The sequence below is a fragment of the Sorex fumeus genome, unplaced genomic scaffold (genome assembly GCF_029834395.1).
Source record: "Sorex fumeus unplaced genomic scaffold, SorFum_2.1 ptg000009l, whole genome shotgun sequence".
In the NCBI taxonomy this organism is placed as follows: Eukaryota; Metazoa; Chordata; class Mammalia; order Eulipotyphla; family Soricidae; genus Sorex; species Sorex fumeus.
The window spans coordinates 18,008,809-18,029,804 of record NW_026606066.1 but is presented as its reverse complement, the minus strand read 5'-3'; the positions used below and the strand labels follow the sequence as shown (position 1 = coordinate 18,029,804).

Sequence of the window (20,996 nt, the reverse complement as noted above, 5' to 3'; positions counted from 1 at the left end):
AGAAAGTGGTTCCAAATACTTTGTACTAGTAATACGTTTAAACTCAAAAAAAGTTTTTCAAGTTTTCATAAACTTGCAAAGATAATATTCATAAGTGTAAGATACTGAATGTTCAGCTATTTTCTGTGTTTTTCCATAGGTATGTTTCTGGCTAAACTGATAGAAAAATATTTTGTGTCTCCTACCCTATTCCGAGTCATTCGTCTCGCCAGGATTGGTAGAGTCTTGCGTCTCATCAAAGGGGCCAAGGGGATCCGCACTCTGCTCTTTGCTCTGATGATGTCCCTCCCTGCCTTGTTTAATATTGGCCTCCTGCTCTTCCTGGTCATGTTCATCTACGCCATTTTTGGAATGTCCAACTTTGCCTATGTTAAAAAAGAAGCTGGAATTGATGACATGTTCAATTTTGAAACCTTCGGCAATAGCATGATTTGCCTATTTCAGATCACCACCTCTGCTGGCTGGGATGGATTGTTAGCACCTATACTCAACAGTGCACCCCCCGACTGTGACCCTGACAAAATTCACCCTGGAAGCTCAGTTAAGGGAGACTGTGGGAACCCATCTGTTGGGATTTTCTTCTTTGTCAGTTATATCATCATATCATTTCTGGTTGTGGTAAACATGTACATCGCTGTCATCTTGGAGAATTTCAGTGTTGCTACTGAAGAAAGTGCAGAGCCTCTGAGTGAGGATGACTTTGAGATGTTCTATGAGGTTTGGGAGAAGTTTGATCCGGATGCCACCCAGTTTATAGAGTTTGCTAAGCTCTCTGATTTTGCAGCTGCCCTGGATCCTCCTCTTCTTATAGCAAAACCGAACAAAGTCCAGCTCATTGCCATGGATTTGCCCATGGTCAGTGGGGACCGAATCCATTGCCTGGACATATTATTTGCCTTTACAAAGCGTGTTTTGGGTGAGAGTGGAGAGATGGATGCCCTACGAATTCAAATGGAAGACCGGTTCATGGCATCAAACCCTTCCAAAGTCTCCTATGAACCTATTACCACCACTTTGAAACGCAAACAGGAGGAGGTGTCTGCTGCTATCATTCAAAGAAATTTCAGATGTTTTCTTTTAAGGCAAAGGTTAAAAAAGGTATCAAGTGAATATAACAAAGAGGTTATCAAAGGAAGGATTGGCTTACCTATAAAAGAAGAGATGATTATTGACAAATTAAATGGGAACTCTACCCCGGAAAAAACAGATGGAAGTTCCTCTACCACCTCTCCTCCTTCTTATGATAGTGTAACAAAGCCAGACAAAGAAAAGTTTGAGAAAGACAAACCAGAAAAAGAAAACAGAGGAAAAGAGGTCAGGGAAAATCAAAAGTAAAAAGAAAATTATCTTTGTGATCAATTGTTTACAGCCTATGAAGGTAAAATCTAGGTATCAACTAGACTCTCAGAGGAGGTCTATGCCAAACTGACTGTTTTAACACATACTCATGGTCAGTGCCTATAACAAGACAGTGGCCTCTCTGTCACTACAACTCTGTGAGTCAGGGTATAACATTGACAAGAGGTTGCTTTTTTTTATTACCAGCTGACACTGCTGAGGAGAATTTCAATGGCTACCTAGACCGTAGGGTTAGTTGTGCAAAGTGGTCATTATAACTACACCAAACTCCTTTAGGACAGTACTTTGCATCCATTATATTTTTAACTTCCATATCTGCCATATTTTTACAAAATTTTTTTCTGGTGGATTTCCCTGGTCCCTAATTCATAGCTTATTCATAATACTCTCACTATTTTTGTAAATGAGGTTTAAGTTGAGAAAAAAAGTATATAAGATCTTCCTATTCCACAAGTCTCTCAAATAAGACAAAATAGTTTGCTTATGAGGTGAAATTTTTCTCAAAACCAGAAAAAAATTCTAATATCAATGATTTCAGGTACTTCCATTTTCTAGATGGCTTTAATTTTTAAAGTGTTTCAGTCTGTTGTGTTTGTTTATATCTAAACAGTTATGTGCCTGTAAAATCTCCTCTACATTTTAAAGGCTTATTTTTATGCAAAGTATTCTGTTTCAGCAAGTGCAAATTTTATTCTGAGTTCCAGAGATCTATATTTAATTTTGGTTAAATGCTTTCCCCAAAAAAAGTAATCTAATAAATCTGTTCTAGAAAAGCGTGTCTAAAGTATTGCTTTAGAATAGTTATTCCACTTTCTGCTGCAGTATGCTTTACCATCTTCTGTGCTCAGCGAAATTGACATTTTTGTCAATAATACACCCTCTGTTCTGTAAATAGTTACTTTAAACTGTGGTGCATATTTGAGTATATATAAATGTGTGTGTCTGTGCAAACACATACACACTATATATACATATATATTGTGATAAACTGCCCCTTTTAAATCAAATATGTACCACAGTTGTATGTGTCCTTTGCGTGCTTCTAATAGGGGTATATCTATCCTATACCATTCATTAAACATTAATAGTTTGAAGGCTACCACTAATGCATGTTAATATTGCCTATGCTACCCTGTTTTACTCAGTCCATTCTTCACAAGTTCTGGTTAGAAGTCACAAGTTGGTGGTACATTGAATTCCACCAGCTGTCTATTACACCAAGCAGAATAGATTGCATTCATTAAAAGCCCCTTTCTTTTGCATTTTTACTTCAATTAGGTGTTGTATGGTGTCTCACTAGATTTTAAAAAAATAAACTGCATACTGCCTATTGTGCAAATCTATGCTTCATGTTTTGCTAAAAATATGTCCAAAATTTGTTTAACTATAAATAATGTAAAAATATGATCGATTTTATTTGCCACATTTTGTACATAAGAAAATTATTTTCAAGTTGATGACATGGCAATTTATTTTACTTTATGCTTTTGCTTTTTATTTTTAATCATAACTCAAACTTTTGAATCCATAATACTTTTCAATGAATAATTTCCTAAAATAAAGTTAGACAATGGGTTTTGTGGATTTGTTTGTTATAATATATTTTCTACCATTCCAATAGGAAATACATTGGTCAAAAAATCAAACCTAGATCATTTTCTACCAATTATGATTGCCTCGATATATAACCCTTTATTCATGAAAGGTTTTTTTTTACTCAACTTTTGTAGTATTTGCTTATGCAGACTAGTCTTATTTTTTTAATTAACGCTGCACTAAAGCTATTAGAGATATAACATGGGCTCTGTCCTCTTTAGCCATGACCAAAGTGGCGAAGTTGTGCAATTACCTAACATGATATAACTTTTTGTGTTTCGCACAAACCAAAAGGTTACTGTTAATTCCTTTTATGAAATTATTTACTTGTAGTGTATTGATAAAATGCATGCAGGGAATTGCTATTACTAAAAGGAATGGTAAGCTACGTCATTATTGAGCCAAAAGAATAAATATTTCATTTTTTATTGTATTTAATTCCTGGCCTCTTTTTTTACTGTTGAAAGTTAAAATCTATATATACACATTTAATCGAAAACATTGATCTTAAATTTATATACATGCAAGTTCACATGAATTTTAAAATAATGCAGTATATTGAATGAAAGCTATCAAAAATGGTTTTGGTGAACCTCTGTTCACTATGAACAAAACAAATCAAATTCAATAAAACATCATCAGACACAATGAATCAAACACATGTTCCAACTTGCAGGTTCAATAACACTAATGGTAACCATCTACAGTGACTATTAATTCTAATAAATCTCAATGACTATAGATATTTAATTCCTACTCTTCTATAAGTTGGCAATGTTACATATGTTTAAGTTTTGCATTTTATTAGTTTTTAATGGTACGCAATTAATAATGCAGTGTTTAAGAATTTATATCAACTTTGTAATGGTTCTTTGGCTCTATGTAACTTCAAAATCAAATGTCCATTCTTAGTGAAAATATCCAGTTGCCATGCATATTTTTAAAATAATTAGGTCAAAACATGTATTTTATAATTTCCCAAATAAAATATTATAAAGGGAACTGGAATTCATTGGATTTTTATAGATCTTGACAACAATCAATTTTCAGATCTTGCGAACACCACAAAGAAATTAGATATTATTTTGCAAAACCTTTTAATTCATCCAATTTTATAATCACTTGCCACACAATCCACTAATTGATATACATTGTCTAAATGGTGATCTACAAAAATGCAAGATAATTTAATAAAAATTAATATTAAAAATGTACCCACTAACTAAAAGATATTCTGAAAAAAACTGCTGAAAATACAGAATTGCTAATACAATTCAATTTATTTTTAAATAAATACTTTCAAAAGAAATATTTTTACCAACATCACGATATAATTCTGCTTTAAAAGATTTTATCATGGGGCTGGAGCAATAGCACAGAGGGTAGGGCATTTGCCTTGCATGCGGCCAAACCGGGTTCGATTCCCAGCATCCCATATGGTCCCCTGAGCACCGCTAGGGGTGATTTCTGAGTGCAGAGCCAGCAGTAACCTCTGTGCATCCCTGAGTGTGACCCAAAAGACAAAAAAAAAGAGATTTTATCAAATTGTATATAAAAATAAAATTATAATACACTCACATAAAATGACAGCAAACTTTTTATCCTTAACTAAGGAAACAGCATTTGTGTGAAGAGAACAATGGGCTTCCAAATATTGTTGAAAAAAGATACTTTGTTAAAAATATTTGTTACTAATTTTCAAATAACTAGGATACAATAAATAGCAATCAATCTGTGCATTTCATACTACTTAGCTGTAATGATAGTTCTGGAATCAACTTAGTAATTTTAATTACACAAATCAAAATTGTGACTCTTCCCCTTGTTTTGTATGAAATTGAGAGCTTTAATTGGGAGTGTTATCTTCAATAAGCCATCAATTCTAAAATTTATATTCAAAGTTAATTTGCCTGTAATTACCATGAATTCATCTAGATGGACAATATTCAGAGAGTAAAAATTGCATATTTTCAGTATACCATTAAAAATATTACACAAATGAGTTTGATCCTACAATAGTTCATTTAAGAAAACTTTTCTGGTTCTCAAAGATTTTATACCAAAAACTGAGGAATGTATCAAATAATTTAAATTTTAACTATTGCTTCTTATTTAAGATGCTACAGATATCTACAATATCTGTATTGTTATATCATGTTACATATAACAATAAATTAAAAGAAAAAATCAGTAGGCTTTTTTCTTTTTTTTCTTTTTTTTTATTTTTGCTTTTTGGGTCACACCTGGCGATGCACAGTGGTTACTCCTGGCTCTGTGCTCAGGAATTATCCCTGGAGGTGCTCAGGGGACCATATGGGATGCTGGGAATCGAGCAGCATGCAAGGCAAACATCCTACACGTGGTGCTATTGCTCCAGCCCCTAGTAGGCTTTTTGAAAGTAGTAGGTAAATATACATGCATCTTAACAATAATTAACACTTGAGAAAATAAAAATTAAATTAACATTTTCCACAAGATTTTAGGAAGTTAGAATTATGTCTTATACTCCATAAAGCACAATGTTTGTTGCAAAATAAAAAAATCATTTTCTTATCTTATAATAATATCTAAAATATTTCACTCTCTCTGGAGAGAAAAGAATCAATGATTTGATTCAAAATTTTTGTTACTAGTTAAAGGGTCTTTTGGTCAATAAGTTTATACCCTTTCCTGTTCAGAATTTTTCTTTTTTTCTTTTTTTGGCTTTGAGGGTCATGCCCCAAGATGTTCATGGGTTATTCCTGGCTCTGCACCCAGAAATTATTCCTTGTGCTCAGGAGACCATATGGGATACCAAGATTCGAATCTGGATGGGCTGCATGAAAGGCAAATGCCCTTTTCTCTGTACCATTGCTGGGGCCCCTGTTTAGAATTTTTTGGTTCTTCATAATTCTGCCAGATAATGTACATATCTGCAGTTCTTTATCCTGGTAGTCTCCCCTGGATCACAAGATTATTTTTCTTTTTATTACAGATTTTAAAATTCTGCATAATCTGGCCTACACACTCCCATGACAATCATTTACCACCAGCCACCACTCCATGAACCTGTTCCAGCAAGTTCGTGTAATCTCCAGTTACATGATGCTTTGACATTTCTCTTGTCTTTCACAAGTTACTCTCTCTGTTTGAAATGTGCTTTCCTCTATTTTGTGTGTGTCAAATTATTGTCTTTTAATACCTAGATCAAATATCAAATATCATCACTTTTATGAGGCTTCTTCAGATTTTCCCATATAAGATAAATGATTTCTACTCATTCACCTACGATGCACATTATATCAGACTATGCTGTATTGTCTCATCTACTTTTATCTTTTCTAATAGATTCTAGTATACCCAAGATATAATATACCTCTCATTACTTTTCTTACCCTTTGTTATAAAGAAAGGCTAGCAGACTATCAATATCTAAAAATATTCAAATATGTGACTTGTAGAATTGTTCCTTAAAGGAATTCACAAAATATTTACATGCCAAACTAATTTCTATTCTTTACTAAGGAAAATTTTCAAATTTAGCATCTAAATTAAAATAATACTTCCTTATATTCAAGTAAAATATTTATTATTTTGCAAAAAAAATCTTGCAATAATTTCTATTTTGTAACTTCAGTTTACTAGTAATGTCTGTCACTTAATAAAAATTACTGAGGAAAAATACTCACTTTTTAAATTTTATCAGTGAAAAATAGTCTTTTGTAGTTATCTTCAATTAAATACATTGCATGTATAAAAATAGATGTTTTACTTCACTATGTTAATCATGTATTCACTTTAATAATTTATTATTATCTTAATGATATGATTTTGCTTAATAAATTTATTATGTTATAAAACAGCTATCCTAAAACTTTCCTAACATAAAATATATAAAACAAAATAAAAAGATTTTAAAAGAACATTTAATGTAAGATAGAACTTATAAGAAAGAAAGAAGAATTTCCTGCAGCTTGGATAAAAGTAAATAAGAACTTAAAGAGAGCTCATTGACAAATCCAAGTATGAATGTTCACCAGTCAAAGGCCTTTTCCTCAAGAGACAAGATGATGAAAAAAAGAAAAAAAATTAAAGCATGAAACAGCAGTTTTAAGTGTCTGCAATCTGAGAAGATGGATAAATCTTTGTCTCCTCCAAATTCCATTTTACTATTAGGTAGGTGGTAGTGGTTTATAGAGGGCTGTGTAAGTAAGTCTAAAGAAATATATGGTCCTATGTCAATAGGAGGAAGTCCTATCCAAAACCAGGGATTAATGAATCCTGGGTGTTGGTAGTATGTTTCTTGTAAAACTGTGAGATAACTTGGTTAAATAACATCCATCTCTGGGATCTGCATAATAACCTTCAGAATCTTTCCAGAAGGCCCGGTTTTTTCTTTTTCCTCCTCCACCCAGAACTGAACCTATGTTAACATTAAACGTTCATTGCATAAGAAATCCTTTAGGATTGAAGGATAAGGCCAAAACAAAAGCAGACTTTGACATTGTAAACTGTACATACGTGAATATTTGATGCTTGCTAGATAACAAGGTAACTCCAGGTTTTAGTTTCGTCTGGGTGTGTTTTTGGCTTAGGTTATAAAAATATAGTAACTATTAAATTCTCATGAAATAATGTATACACTTTGAGGCATTTTTTAATAATAATGTTCATTAAAATAATTATAATTTTTATATATATAATTTCATATACATATGAACTAGGTATTTTATATATATGTATTATGTCTGTGTTCATATATATATATATCTATGTGGTCACAATAGTGTTCTTATTTATATTAATGTAATAAGGTTTCTTACCACCAATACTACAAAAGTCCTCAAGATCTTCTACCACTGTTTTATGTCATTTCTAGTCTTTTCTTTCCCTCCTCACCCTCATACCTTCCTCCTTCTACCAACATGCTAACTGTGCCATTCCAGGTCCAGCCACACCATCCAATAGATTCTATGGCCCATTCCTTTCAACCCCTTTCCCTTACCAAATTCCAATTTTTTCCTGAAAAACCTAAGGTCCTGTGTGATAAGGCGTCAATGCTAAGGGCCTTTGTTCCCTGGAAATGCTAACTTTGGCTCCTACCCATTGAATGAAGAAATCGGGGATCCTGTCACCCCAGGCGACTCACCTCGGTGTAAGTCTCTTTGCAGGGATCTCCCTTCAGATGGGTATGGAGAAGGAACAAGATGGAATAGAACGGTCAGTGATCTCTTCCCCAGGAGCCACCAGTCCTAACACCTTTATATTCATATGGCAGCAAAACCATGAACTGGCTGACAAGAAGAACATAATTCCATAAATGAGAAATAACAACATTAGTAATGAGAAGACACACTTAAGGAGTAGCACTGTAGCACTGCCCTCCCGTTGTTCATCTATTTGCTTGAGTAGGCACCAGTAATATCTCACAACTAATTATGAGACTTGTTGTTACTGGCATTATCAAATAAGTCACAGGTAGCTTGCCAGGCTTTGCTGTGTGGGTGAGATACTTTCGGTAGCTTGCTGGGCTCTCCAAGAGGGGCAGAGAAATCGAATCTGGGTTGGTAGCGTGCAAGGCAAACACCCTACCCACTGTGCTATAGCTCCAGCCCACTTAAAGAGTAAGAGGGAAAATATATCCATAATGTTTTAAAATATAATTGTATTTAAGGACATTAAAATTTTGAGTTGGAGAGATAATATAGTGAGTATGGCACTTACTTTTCACTTGATTCATATGGATTTTATCCCCAAAATCCTATATGTCCCTTTCTGCCATGCCAGGAGTGATCCCTGAGCACAGGGCTAGAAAAAAGTTATAAAAACTGACAGGTGAGGCCCCCCAAAAAAACAAATAAAAGTTTAAATTAAAAGAGGACTGGGAGCTATAGATAAGGGACTGAGAGGTAGGGCATATGCCTTGCATTTGGCTGACTGAACTTGATCTCTGGCACTGCATATAGTTCCCTTAGCACCTTTAGAAGTACTTCCTGAACACAGAGCCACAAGTGCTGTCATGTGCCCCCTCACCTATAAAAAATAAATAAAAATTAAAATATTTAAATATTTTTGAGGGACAAAAAACTTAAGAAGCATGCTAAAATAGTATAAATAAAAAAAGATTAGACTCCTATAAATGAACATTGAACTAATTAAAATTAAAACAAAGTGAAAGCTTTAAGTATGTTGCATGGAAGTGAAGAGAGAAATGATATATTAGGTTATAAAAAGATTCCAAGCAAAAGGCAGAGGTAAAGGTAAACCATATTTATTGCCTAGTTTCTTTTATTTTCCTTTCTTATTTTTTTTAATCATAAAGAGAAAAGTGGTTGTAACATTTAATGATCCTTCTTTTACATGGCTTCAAGCTACCAGGACACAGCTCCCTCTCCCTCCCTTATTCTTCTCAGCTCTTCTGATGAAGAATTTGCTTCCCAGATGACAGGCTGCTTCAGAAGCTTTCCCCTTCCCCAGGACTTTGTAGTAATCAGATTGCATCACATCAATGATAGGAGCTGCTCCAGTCTTATTTTTGGCAGCATTAACCCATGTCTGCTCATTGACCAAGGTCCACAGTTTATCAAGATTGACAGTTGGGCAGAAGCTTTGATTTTACATTAAGCGATAATGCCTCATATCCACTTTCCCAAAGTAACCTGGATGGTATTTGTCAAAGTGGATCCTGTGGTGATGAATGCCACCAGCATACTCTGACCTCCTGGGTGCTTCTGGTGCTTGCTGATGTGGCCATGCTTGTGACTCTGGTGGCCCCTAAGAGTTCCAGTTTTCCTCAGTCCAGATGGCATGCTGGCTGAGAAGAAAAGCTTGCATGGCTTCTTTATTCAGTCACTTATTATTGGATACTTGGGGTCTTTCAGACGTAGAGTATTGAGAATAGTGCTGTAACGTATGTAGATGTACAAATATCTTTTAGAATATAATTTTGTGGTCTTTGGATAGATGCCAAGAAGTAAAATTGCTGGGTCATATGAAAGCTTAATTCTTAGTTATTTGACAATGTCCCTACTTGTTTCCAAAGAGGTTAGGTCAACAGTCCCACAGAGTTTATGTAGCTTCTAATCTTTTTTTAGAATAAAATAAAATTTGGGGACACACCCATTGATGCTCAGGGCTTACTCCCGGATCTATTTAAGGATTACTTATTCTGATGTTTGGATGACCATACATGGTGCTGGAGATTGAAAAGGGGTCACTGGCATGTAAGGCAAGCGCCTCAAATTATTTGCTTTCTCTCTGACCCCAACATTTCCACAGAAGTTTCATTCTGGGCTCCATAAAGAGAAAAGACCCTTTCAGTCTCTAAAACGCTATCCTAGGAGAAACAAGTTGCCTTCATTTGTCATGAATACCCCCATCCCCATACTCCACCACGTGCTACAGGAATTTTATTCCGGGCAGGATTAGCTGACAAGAATGGGTGTCTGATCCATTACTCAGTTCCATTTCACAAAGTGAAAGTGCTGCCATGACCAAGATTATGAGAATTCTACTTGCCTTGTTACTGGTGGGGTGTGTGCCAAGAAAGTCAGAACTAATAAAGACTGCATGAGCTTCTGTATGGCATGGACCCTAAGGTCCTGCCAGCCCCACTGAAGCAGCCACCAAACTAAACCCAAGACCCACTTGATCTTCACAATCCTGGAATCAATGTCCCTGCCAACTGCACTTTCTAGAAGCTGTAGTAGTCAAGTCAAAGCAAGGTTATATAACTAGCAGTGAAAGGAAAAGAAAGTCCTAAACTCTACTAGCAGTTCAGGTCTTTGTATTTCATCACAGAAAGCAATTTCAGGAGAAGGAGGAAAAAAGATAAAAGAGAAGTTTCCTTATTGTTATTATTACTATCATTAATATTATTTGGTCAGATGAAACCCATTCAAGAGAAAACATGGGCTTCTCAAGAAGGAAAGAGAGAGACATATCACACATAAAGTATAAGAGATTATATATAAGGAGAGAGGTGTAGTCATCTCCAAAGAGTGATCCAAGGTGCTAGGAAAACCTAATATCTCAGTTTGGGGCCAGAGCAATAGTACAGTGTGTAGGGTGCTTGCCTCACATGCAGCCTACACAGAGCCAATCCCTAGCACCCCATATGCCCCCCCAAAGTAAATCAGGAGTGGTCAATTAGTGCAGAGCTAGGAGTCAGCCCTAAGCACTGCTAGGCATGGCCCCCAAAACCTAAAAAACAATAATCCAGATTTGTTTGTTTGTTTTTGATTATCTCAAGCTGCCTCAGTTTGGGCTAAGAGCCGTTACTGAGGAGTTGTCAAGGAAAACTCTGGTGATGTCTTCATTCAGTTTTCTCAGGGTATGTTTTTTTCCTGCATTTTAATTTTCTTGGGTCAAGTCTAGTCTGTGTTATGATCTGGCAGCAGAATGGCTCTTTCAGATTCAATCTTGTCATGCCAAGTAATTTTTGATTTGAGGTCAGGAATACAGTTCAAAGATAGAGTACTTGTCTTCACCTGTGAGGCCTTGTTTTCAGTCCTCAACACCACAAAACAAAACAAAAAGGGACAATAAGCAATAAACAATCAAAATTCCTGTAGTTTCCTCAAAATGACTGTCAAGAGTCACAAGACTGTTGGGTGACCCCTATGAGATTACCTCCCTCCACCTCCACCATAGCTTCCTTGGTGTATCAAGTTTCCACTATTAGGAAGAGAGAGATTTTGCCTGGGCTCATCTCTCATCACTGAGTGCCTGCATCTAAAGAAGGAAGACCCTGTGGAGGAGAAAGAACAGTACTTCCATTCATTTGCAGGAGCCTGGGGGTTCTTTCCAGAGGAGAAGGCAGATCATTGAACAAGGATATCTTTAGATCAGTTCCTGAAGAAATTAACTTTATTTGGAACCTAAAATGCAGAACTCCATGTGTAAGGATGTTACTCAACGGCAAAATTGAGATATTAGTGGATATTGAATAAAATAAACCATTTATTCTTTGATACAAGCAGAACAGCAAAGCAACTAATGGCTTAAGAGTCAAGTCATACAAAGCTTAAAGGAGCCCACCCACTCAGGAGATCACTGAATAAGAAGTTGGTCAGTCTTGAAAATCCTCCCCAAAGTATATACAAACTATCTACAAAGGATGGAAGATTCACTTACATAAAGGAAATAAAATTGAGATAAAACAGAATCGATACAATAAACTATTCTTACTCAGGAAATCCTGCACTGCACTGTAGCACTGTCCTCCCATTGTTCATCGATTTGTTCGAAAGGGCACCAGTAACGTCTTCATTGTGAGACTTGTTACTGCTTTTGGCATATCGAATAAGTCACAGTCAGCTTGCCAGGCTTTGCTGTGTGGGCGCTATACTCTCCGTAGCTTGCTGAGCTCTCCAAGAGGGGCGGAGTAATAAAACGAGGGTCGGCCTCATACAAGGCAAGTGCAGTACCTGCTGTGCTACTGCTCCAGCCCAGAATAGCTCCTACGAAACAAAATTAGAAATACAGTCAGGCTCACAATTGACAAACAGTCTGCAAAGTTGTTTTTGCTCATAAGTAGAGTAACAATCTAACTTACTAGTTCCTAACTGATCATGAAACCGAAACCCTAGATTCCCTGAACTGGGAAAAGCCTCCACGCATATCCAATAGCAAAGGGTAAAGATCTAACTGGCTGAAAAATGCCAAAGGCTAATGCTGGCCTGAAGATTACATGGTAGTATTCAGGTGAGAAAATAAAAACGAGAAAACGCAATCTGATCAGGGAAATTGGAGGCTATACTCTGCAGGAAATGGGTTTGACAAATCAATTTAACAACTCACTAAGCAAATACAAAACAAACAACAACCTTAGTGGTTAGGAGGGATTGTTATGTTGCTAAACAGCTAATGAGCTGGGAGAAGTGGTGGAAGTATTGGGAAAGACACGGAGAAGAGGAGCAGGTTCCTAGTGTTTAATGAAAATGCCTGGCAGAACATCAAGGCCAAATATAAGGAGAGAAGAAAATTCCACCCACCTTTATGTCTCCCTGCAAGGTATCCCACTTTGTTACAATTGGGGGGGGGGGGGGAGTGTGAGTGGGTCGGGGATGAGGAAGAACAGATGAATCCCAAATAATCACTGAGCAAAATCTACGTCATTATATGATCTTTGTAGTACTTTAACATGTCAATATCAGGGCTGGCTGGAAAGACAGTACAAAGGTTAAGGTGCTTGCCTTGCAAGTGGTTGAGTCTGGTCTGATACGTGGCACCACATATGGATATAAACAGTCACCTCTGACCCCAGTGTCAAATGTAGGCACTGAGGAACACTCGGTTTGATCCATATTTTTCCCCTAAGTAATAATGTATCAAAACCACACCCAGTAGCACCAATTATAAATGATATTTTAGAGTTATTATAGAATTCCATTAAAGTATAAAAATAAGTTCAGGAACTCAGACACACCACATATCTTGGAGAAAAGTGAGGTGCAATAGGACAGAGGCAAGACAAAGACAGTGATTGTGCTCCCCCTTCAGACCCTCACTCCCTGCTATTGCAGAAATATCTTTGCTATTTTCTCCGTTCTTTATATAAACACTATATCCCCAGCTGGGTGCTAACTCTTTTACTTGCCTCTTCTAACTTTAAAAATAAATGCTTTCTTTAAAGATTTTGTGCTCTCTATAAAATTCTTTTTGTGGTTACATAAAAATTCAGGGCTGAAGAGATGAGCATGCTGGTAACCTGGTTCTGCTCACATTCTATCAAGACCAGAAACCCTAGAGTTGAAAAACAACACACAGTAAACATTTTATTGGAAGTTCCACAGTGATTTTGAGTAAACAGAACAAAATGTCAGCAACGTTAAGAGTAGATCAATAAGGCTTACATATTCGAAGAACAGATGGATAAAAAAAATGAAGAATATAAATCATCTCAGAAAAATGTGAGACACCTAAAGTACACCAACATATACAGAATGGAAATTCCAAAAGGAGAGGAGAACTGTCTCAGGGGCAGGAGGAAGTTGGAAGAAATGATAGCTTCAAACCTTCTAAATTCTATGAAAACTATTAATCGACAAATTGAGAAGAAGTTTAGATTGATGTGTAGAAGTTGATACTCTTGCACATTGTTGATGGGACTGCAAAATGGTGTAGACACTATAGAAAATTTTGAGATTTGTCAAGTAATTTAAAAAGAGAACTAGTCCAAAAATTATTAGTTCCACTCAGGCTTTTCACACAAAATAATTAAGATAAGAGGCTGAAGGAGATTAGCATTCCCATTTTCATTGCAGCACTATTCATGATAGTCAAGATATAGAAACAATATAAATCTGCTTATATTTACAGATGGGCTGGAGCAATACCACAACAGGTAGGGTATTTGCCTTGCATGCAGCAGACCTGGCCGACCTGGGTTTAATTCCTTCACCCCTCTTGGAGAGCACGTGAGAGTATCTCGCCGGCCCAGCAAAGCCTGGCAAGCTACCCATGACATATTTGATATGCCAAACACAGTAACAAGTGTCACAATGGAGAAGTTGCTGGGCCGGCTCGAGCAAATCAATGAACAATGGGAGGACAATGACAGACATATATTTACAGATGGATGGATAAATTAAAGTGAGATATAAACATGCAATGAATAGGTATAAACATGTATCATTTTGGAAAGATGTTCTATATAAAAGATAATATGGATTCACCTTGTAAACATCACACTAAATGAAGTGGGTCAGTCACAGACAGACACGTGAAACACGATTGCACTTGTATTATTCTTAAAGTAATCAAATTACTAGATTAAAATATTAGAATTGCATTGTCAAGGGCAAGGAAGAACAAAATTGGGAATTAGTAATCCACAGGCACAAAGTTTCAGTTAAGCATTTTTTTCAAACTTTAAATAGTAATGTAGCTTCACACCCTACCGAGGTCAAGAGTGACCCCCCACGAGTGGCTCTCCAACACAGCCATGGCTCCAGAGGCAAAAAGACTTACTCCAGAGCCTGGCAGCTTGCAGCAGAAAAGTAAATGGACCATGTGTTAAACTACGGGCGCCATGCCTCCCTGGAGGGAAAGGCAGTTGCTCCCTTCCGCCTTTCTGCTCCCCACCCCTCCCTCCCCCGCCCCCCAGCAAGGTGGCTGCCGCCTCAGAGCTTACAGGAAAGCCAGGTATGAGCCGGTGGTGACAGGACAACTGCAGTCTCATGGGAAGGTGGACGGTACAGGCTAGTCCTTCATGCCCTACCGAGGTCACAAGTTGCCCCCCACGAGCCATGGCTCCAGATGCACAAAAACCAATTTCGTAATTATCTGGCTCTTTGCAGAAATTTCTTCAGACTTACCTAGTAAAATATCAGAAATTCAAAATCGCTCAGCTGCTATTGCGGCAGTACGACATCATATGGTTCTCATAACCAGCTATAGAAAACAAATTATTTCACAATGCCTTTACAGCAATTCTGATTGTTGGTGGGAAATTCTAAACAATAATGGTGCATCTTTTGTCAAAATAATGAAGATAATCAAAGTAGAGAGAGAGTAAAGTAGAAAACATCTGCCTCACAGGCATTGGAATTCTTGATGGTGAAAAATGAGTACTGGTGAAGGAAAAGGTGTTTGATCATTGTATGACGGAGACTTAAACCTGAAGGCTTTGTAACTTTTCCCACAGTGATTCAATAAATAAATATAAGAAAAGAAATAAAACAAAACAAAATAGAAACATAGTTACACTTAAATGTTTATTAAGAAGGTAGATCTCATGTCACTGTTATCATCCAATAAAATAAACTTTTTAAAAAAATTTTTATTAGTGAAACACCATGAGGTACAGTTGTAGACAAATGTTTGTGCTTGGGTTTCAATTATACAATGATCAAGTACCCATCCCTCCACCGGTGCCCATTTTCCACCACCATGGATCCCAGTATCCCTCCCACCCCCCATCCCCTCCATCCCACCCTGTCTCTGTGGCAGGGCATTCCCTTTTGTTCTCTCTCTCCTTTTGGGTGCTGTGGTTTGCAAAAGAGGCATTGAGTGGCAAACATGTTTGGTCTATAGCCTACCTTCAGCATGCTTCTCCCATCCTGGGAGTATCCTCCTAACACCCTTTATTTGATACTCTCTTCTCTATCTGAGCTGCCTTTTTCCCTGGCATGTGGTTGGCCTCCAAGCCATGGAGTAAAACTCCTGGTACTTATCTCGGCTATTCTTGGGTGTTAGTCTCCTATAAAATAAACTGTTTAAAAAATAAAATTATATCTGAACTTAACATTTTAGATGACACATAATTTTTTTTGAGTAAATGTTTTCTAACACAGCAGGTAGGGCATTTGCCTTGCACGTGGTCGACCCAAGTTTGATTCCTCTGTCCCTCTCAGAGAGTCCAGCAAGCCACCGAGAGTATCCCGCTTCCACGGCAGAGCCTGGCAAGCTCCCTGTGTCATATTCAATATGCCAAAAACAGTAACAACAAGTCTCACAATGGAAATGTTACTGGTGCCCGCTCAAGCAAATTGATGAACAACAGGACGACAATGCTACATTGCTACAGTTCTAAATATTTTCTATATTTTTGAAAAATGTCTATTCTGCCATTGTAGAATAACAGTGATCAATAGCACAGCGGGTAGGGCATTCGCCTTACAAGCGGCCAACATGGCCGACCCGAGTTCGATTCCTCCGCCCCTCTCGGAGAGCCCGACAAGCTACCGAGAGTATTCGATATGCCAGACACAGTAACAACAAAGTCTCCAATGGAGACGTTACTGGACCCGCTCAAGCAAATCGACGATCAACGGGAGGGCCTTTACCTTTACCTTTACCTTACCTTAATCAACTTTGTATTCACTGTTTTTCTGTGCTTTTTCTATCAGTTACTCTTAATTTGTATATTATCATTCCCTGTATAATTGTGAATTTATACATGTATCTTTTAAACTTAATCAAGCTTTTCCTCACACTCAACTACCCATGATTCAGAGAAGGGAGAAGAGAAGATAAATAGACCCTCTACAAGGTCTGGTCCAGGGCTCAAATGAACAAGGAGATTTGGAAGGAAGGAAAAAATGTAGCAGATCTGAATGCTGCCCTGTAACCACAAGATTCCAGCAGCAATGTATCAGTGTCTGGGACCTTGAGCCATCCTCGGAGCAGAAAAGAAAATGGCAACTGCTTCTTTTTGGCTTATGGCAATGCTAAGCTAAAGCCACACAGAAAGGAAATTCTGAAGAAAAAAAAAACCCACAGTTCCAGTTTATCTAAATTCCTGCCACACTAATTCACTACACCAGGTCAAGGATCACAGATCCAAGACAACCTTGATGTATGACATACTTGATTTAGAATGCTAGATCAATCCACATGACTAGAAAGAACATGTAAAGAGCGAATATATAGAGTTACATGGAAGATAACTGAACCATTGTTATGGTAGCTATGAAGGTGAAGTAGTGGGGCATCAAGTAATCTGGTTAATCCAATAATTAAAAACCTTACCAGCAAGGGGAAACCAAGCAAACAAGCAGAAATAACTTAAGGCAGGGGTAACTAAATAAAATGAAGACACAGGACAGGTAACTTCCTTTTGACCCCACTCCTGTGCCTACGTGGACAACAGTGAAAGCTATGGTTCTCACACACGACTCTTTGGATGGAGAACAAAGAAAAATCCAAAAGACAAAGCAGCATGATACAGACCTCACAGCCCCAGAGAAAACCCAGTGTGCTATAAAGAGTCCTGGCCTTCTGGGACCAGTCCACCATGAGCTTTGTGGAACAAGAAGAGTATAAGCATCATTCAACAGAACCTGTGTATGAAACAAGCTTGACATTCATACTTGAAATATGGTGTGACTGGAACTTAAGTTCAACAGAAGTGTGCCTATTTAAGCTTTCAAATAAATAGCTGTAATAGCAAAATATTTGGAGTTCTGTTTTACACATGGAAACAAAAGAGCCACACAGAAAGCTAGTTGCTGTATCACTGTAGGTACCTATCACTACCTCCTTATCCGAGACTGATTTCATTGGGGTTCTGTTAAGGACAAGAATAGTTTCTGGGAATAAATCACAAAAGTCTTTATGCATGTTGCAGATGTCACCAAACTACAAGCGAGGCTTTTGAAATGAGAGTGCACTGCATCAGAAAACTCATGACCCAGTGAACATAAAGCACAAGCTATTATCCCCTTCTGTAGCAAATGGATGGAATCGTTGAACAAATGGTGGGTTTTAGGTGACTTTTTCCTGGAAAACTTAACCCCTCTACTTGGAACTGGGTTTTCAGCTCTTTTCTAAAACCTTATGACTAACTGAATTGTCATAATGGTTTTTAGGGCGGTGCATGTTAGGGGAGTTCTCCTCTGCTCCCCCCACCCCCAGGACTTAGTGCTCCCAGCACCATTGTGGGTTACACATTTTATTGTTGATGTAGGTAGGTTAACAGGGAACGCCCCCTCCCAAGGCAATGGCAAAAGCCAGCTCTGCAGAAAACAGGAACTAAGGACAGATAAGACCCTCACCTCGTGCCAGCAACAGACCTAAAGAAGCTCCTGCAGGAACAAAAGGCCAGGAAAGGAATTTCAAAGAAGACCATTCCCAAGCCCCCTGGTAACGTCCTTAGCAAGGACTTTTACCTAGGAAGAAGCCCCACCTGGGGGCAGGTTGGCGAAACCCTATAAAGGCCACCTTGAAAAAAGGAAGGGCATGCGTATGCCGCTGAAGCCCTTGTGCTGCTTGTGCCCACATGGCCGAGCACATATGGCTGCTGAGCACATGTGTCACCCGCAACTCCCCTCTTGAGATGTGTACTTTCATGCTTTTGTGTCTAATGCTGGTATGTGTGTAGCGGCTCTCTCGGCCCTTGGAGAAGCCCGTGTTTTCTCTTGAGTACGTTACTCTCTCTCACTCTCTTCCCCTCCACACCTTAAAAATCCTCCAAATAAAATCTGTTTATTTCACTGCTTGTCTACTCCTGAAATTCCGTTCTGCGAGGCGAGACAAGAACCCAGTAACCCTGTGTCACGGGTGGCAGAGGCGGTTTGGGAGAAAGTGACCGTCTTTCTCCTCCCCACTTCACATAAGTCACCCGTGGGGCCCACCAACATTGTGACTGAAAGAGTTGAAGTCTTTCCATTCGTGGTTCTTCTGTGGGTTAGCATATCTGCTGAAATAAGACAGAGGTTAGAATTTCTTTGATGCCTTTTGTTTTTAAAGCAGGGTATGGGTTCTCCATCCAGGACACCACTTTCTATCCCTATTGTTTCTGTTTGGGAATATTAGGCACAATTAAGAAATTTTGAGAGATTACATTCACATAGCTTTTATTATAGTATATTGCTCTAATTGTTTTATTTTATGTAAGCCATTGTTGGTTATTCCTCATGTGCATAACGTAAAAATTAAGCTTTATCTGTCTATGGATGGGAGAAAAAAGAAAAATGCTGTATATACATTGATTGATACTGTGATTTTATGCATCAACTGCATATCTTGGTCTATATCAGTGCCTAACCACAAATTAAAGGTGTGACTACTGTGCAGCTAAATTGTAAGCAGTTTTTAAGCACTATTTTATAAAGAAATAGAGTTTATGTAAATGAAATAAACATACATGCAAAATATTGCTGAGAATTTCTAGCAAATGTTAGTAAAATATTCCCTTCTAATTAATTAACTTGTTAACGTCAGATGTGGATGTGTGTGTGGCATATATCTATGTTGATAATAATGTAACATTTTTTCATGGGGGAGCTAAAGCATTTATTCTTTTTCATAATGTATAAGAACATTATTCCCTGTTTCAGGCAGTGTTTGACTTTGCAATGACCATGAATATGTAAATTGTTTCAGGTATTGAAGACCAGAGATTAAGTTAAAAGTTAATAGGAAAGGAGGCAGGGGAAGTGTGAAACTATGCCACTGATCCTAGAAAATCCATGTGATGTGGCTTTTTGTTTATGAAAAAGGGTTCTGGGTTTGTGGGTTTTGAATAAACAGCACTATGTAAAAACACAATACAAGCGAGACACAATTAAGAAAATTGCAGAGAAAAGAGGGGAAATGAGGTGAGAATTTCCTCTGAACACGCCCTTCCCCCCACCTCTCAGAAGGTCTTTTGCTACCAGCAGTTTCCCGGAGGACACACGGTTGTCATGGAGACAGGAGAGGCCTCCTCCTCTGCCCTCAGAACCGAAACAGCAGGGCTAGCAGAAGCAAGCCTGGAAGCACAATAGGGGACCCTTTTGCTGCTTGCAGTGGACATCAGGCACTGACCAGGTATATGAAAGAAAAGGAAAAGAATGCACCATCCCCAAACACAATGATTCTAGGATAATAATAGTACACTTTGATCATTCATCTGCTTAGTTAAAATTTAAATAGAACAAAGGGCTGCTTTGTGGAAAGTCATTTATTTGTTCTCAGGTACAATAAAGATGAAGCTGTACTACTCCAGCACCATTCTTTCTCTGTGATGATAATAGTTATTAGTAATAATAATAAACAAACAACTTTATAAGAAGTACATTTAAATTATTTTTAGAAAGCTATATTCTAGCTTAGCTCCTAAATGTTAGAGATCAAAATGATAAACACAAGATAAAAAATTTTTAAATAGAAAATAACTAAAATAGCACAAATAGAAATATGGAAGTTACTAATATTTATCAACAACCTCTTCTGTTTTATAGATACCCTATTTGTATCATAAAATAAGAAAAGTTAATCCAAATTAGAACTTGTTATTAAAAATAAAAATCTGAGTCTGTGATATTTCGTAGTATTCTTATGTTTCACTGTCAAGTGAAGTATAAATAATGTTTCTTCCATTATTCTGTAGTCCTATTAAATTCAAAGTACAATTACTTTGTCTAGAAAATCCATGATGACATCCTTGATTTATGTTGACATCCTGTACCACTTAGTAGAGAATGAAAACAGAACAAAGAAGTATGTAAATTCAAAAGCTTACTAATAAAATTAAAAATATATTTACATGCAAACTGTTTTTATTTAATTACTGTGAACTACTCTGAGAAAAATTCCAAACGAGAATTAATCCAATCTTATTGTTGTTTTGCAAG

The 20,996-nt window shown here is 37.3% G+C and overlaps 1 protein-coding gene and 1 pseudogene across 6 annotated transcripts in view; one reads left to right on the top strand and one right to left on the bottom strand.

The window, feature by feature from the left end:
* Positions 1-2,322, top strand: part of LOC130019812 (sodium channel protein type 3 subunit alpha) — a 137,567-nt gene extending 135,245 nt beyond the window's left edge. For all 6 annotated transcript variants that reach the window (XM_056110487.1, XM_056110486.1, XM_056110485.1 and 3 more), the window contains exon 27: positions 140-2,322. In XM_056110487.1, coding sequence (XP_055966462.1) covers positions 140-1,335 — 1,196 coding nt within the window. In that variant the 3' untranslated portion in view covers positions 1,336-2,322. The remainder of the gene's footprint in view (positions 1-139) is intronic.
* A 6,978-nt stretch (positions 2,323-9,300) lies between these two features.
* Positions 9,301-9,743, bottom strand: LOC130019813 (60S ribosomal protein L27a-like; annotated as a pseudogene).
* Positions 9,744-20,996: the final 11,253 nt, after the last annotated feature.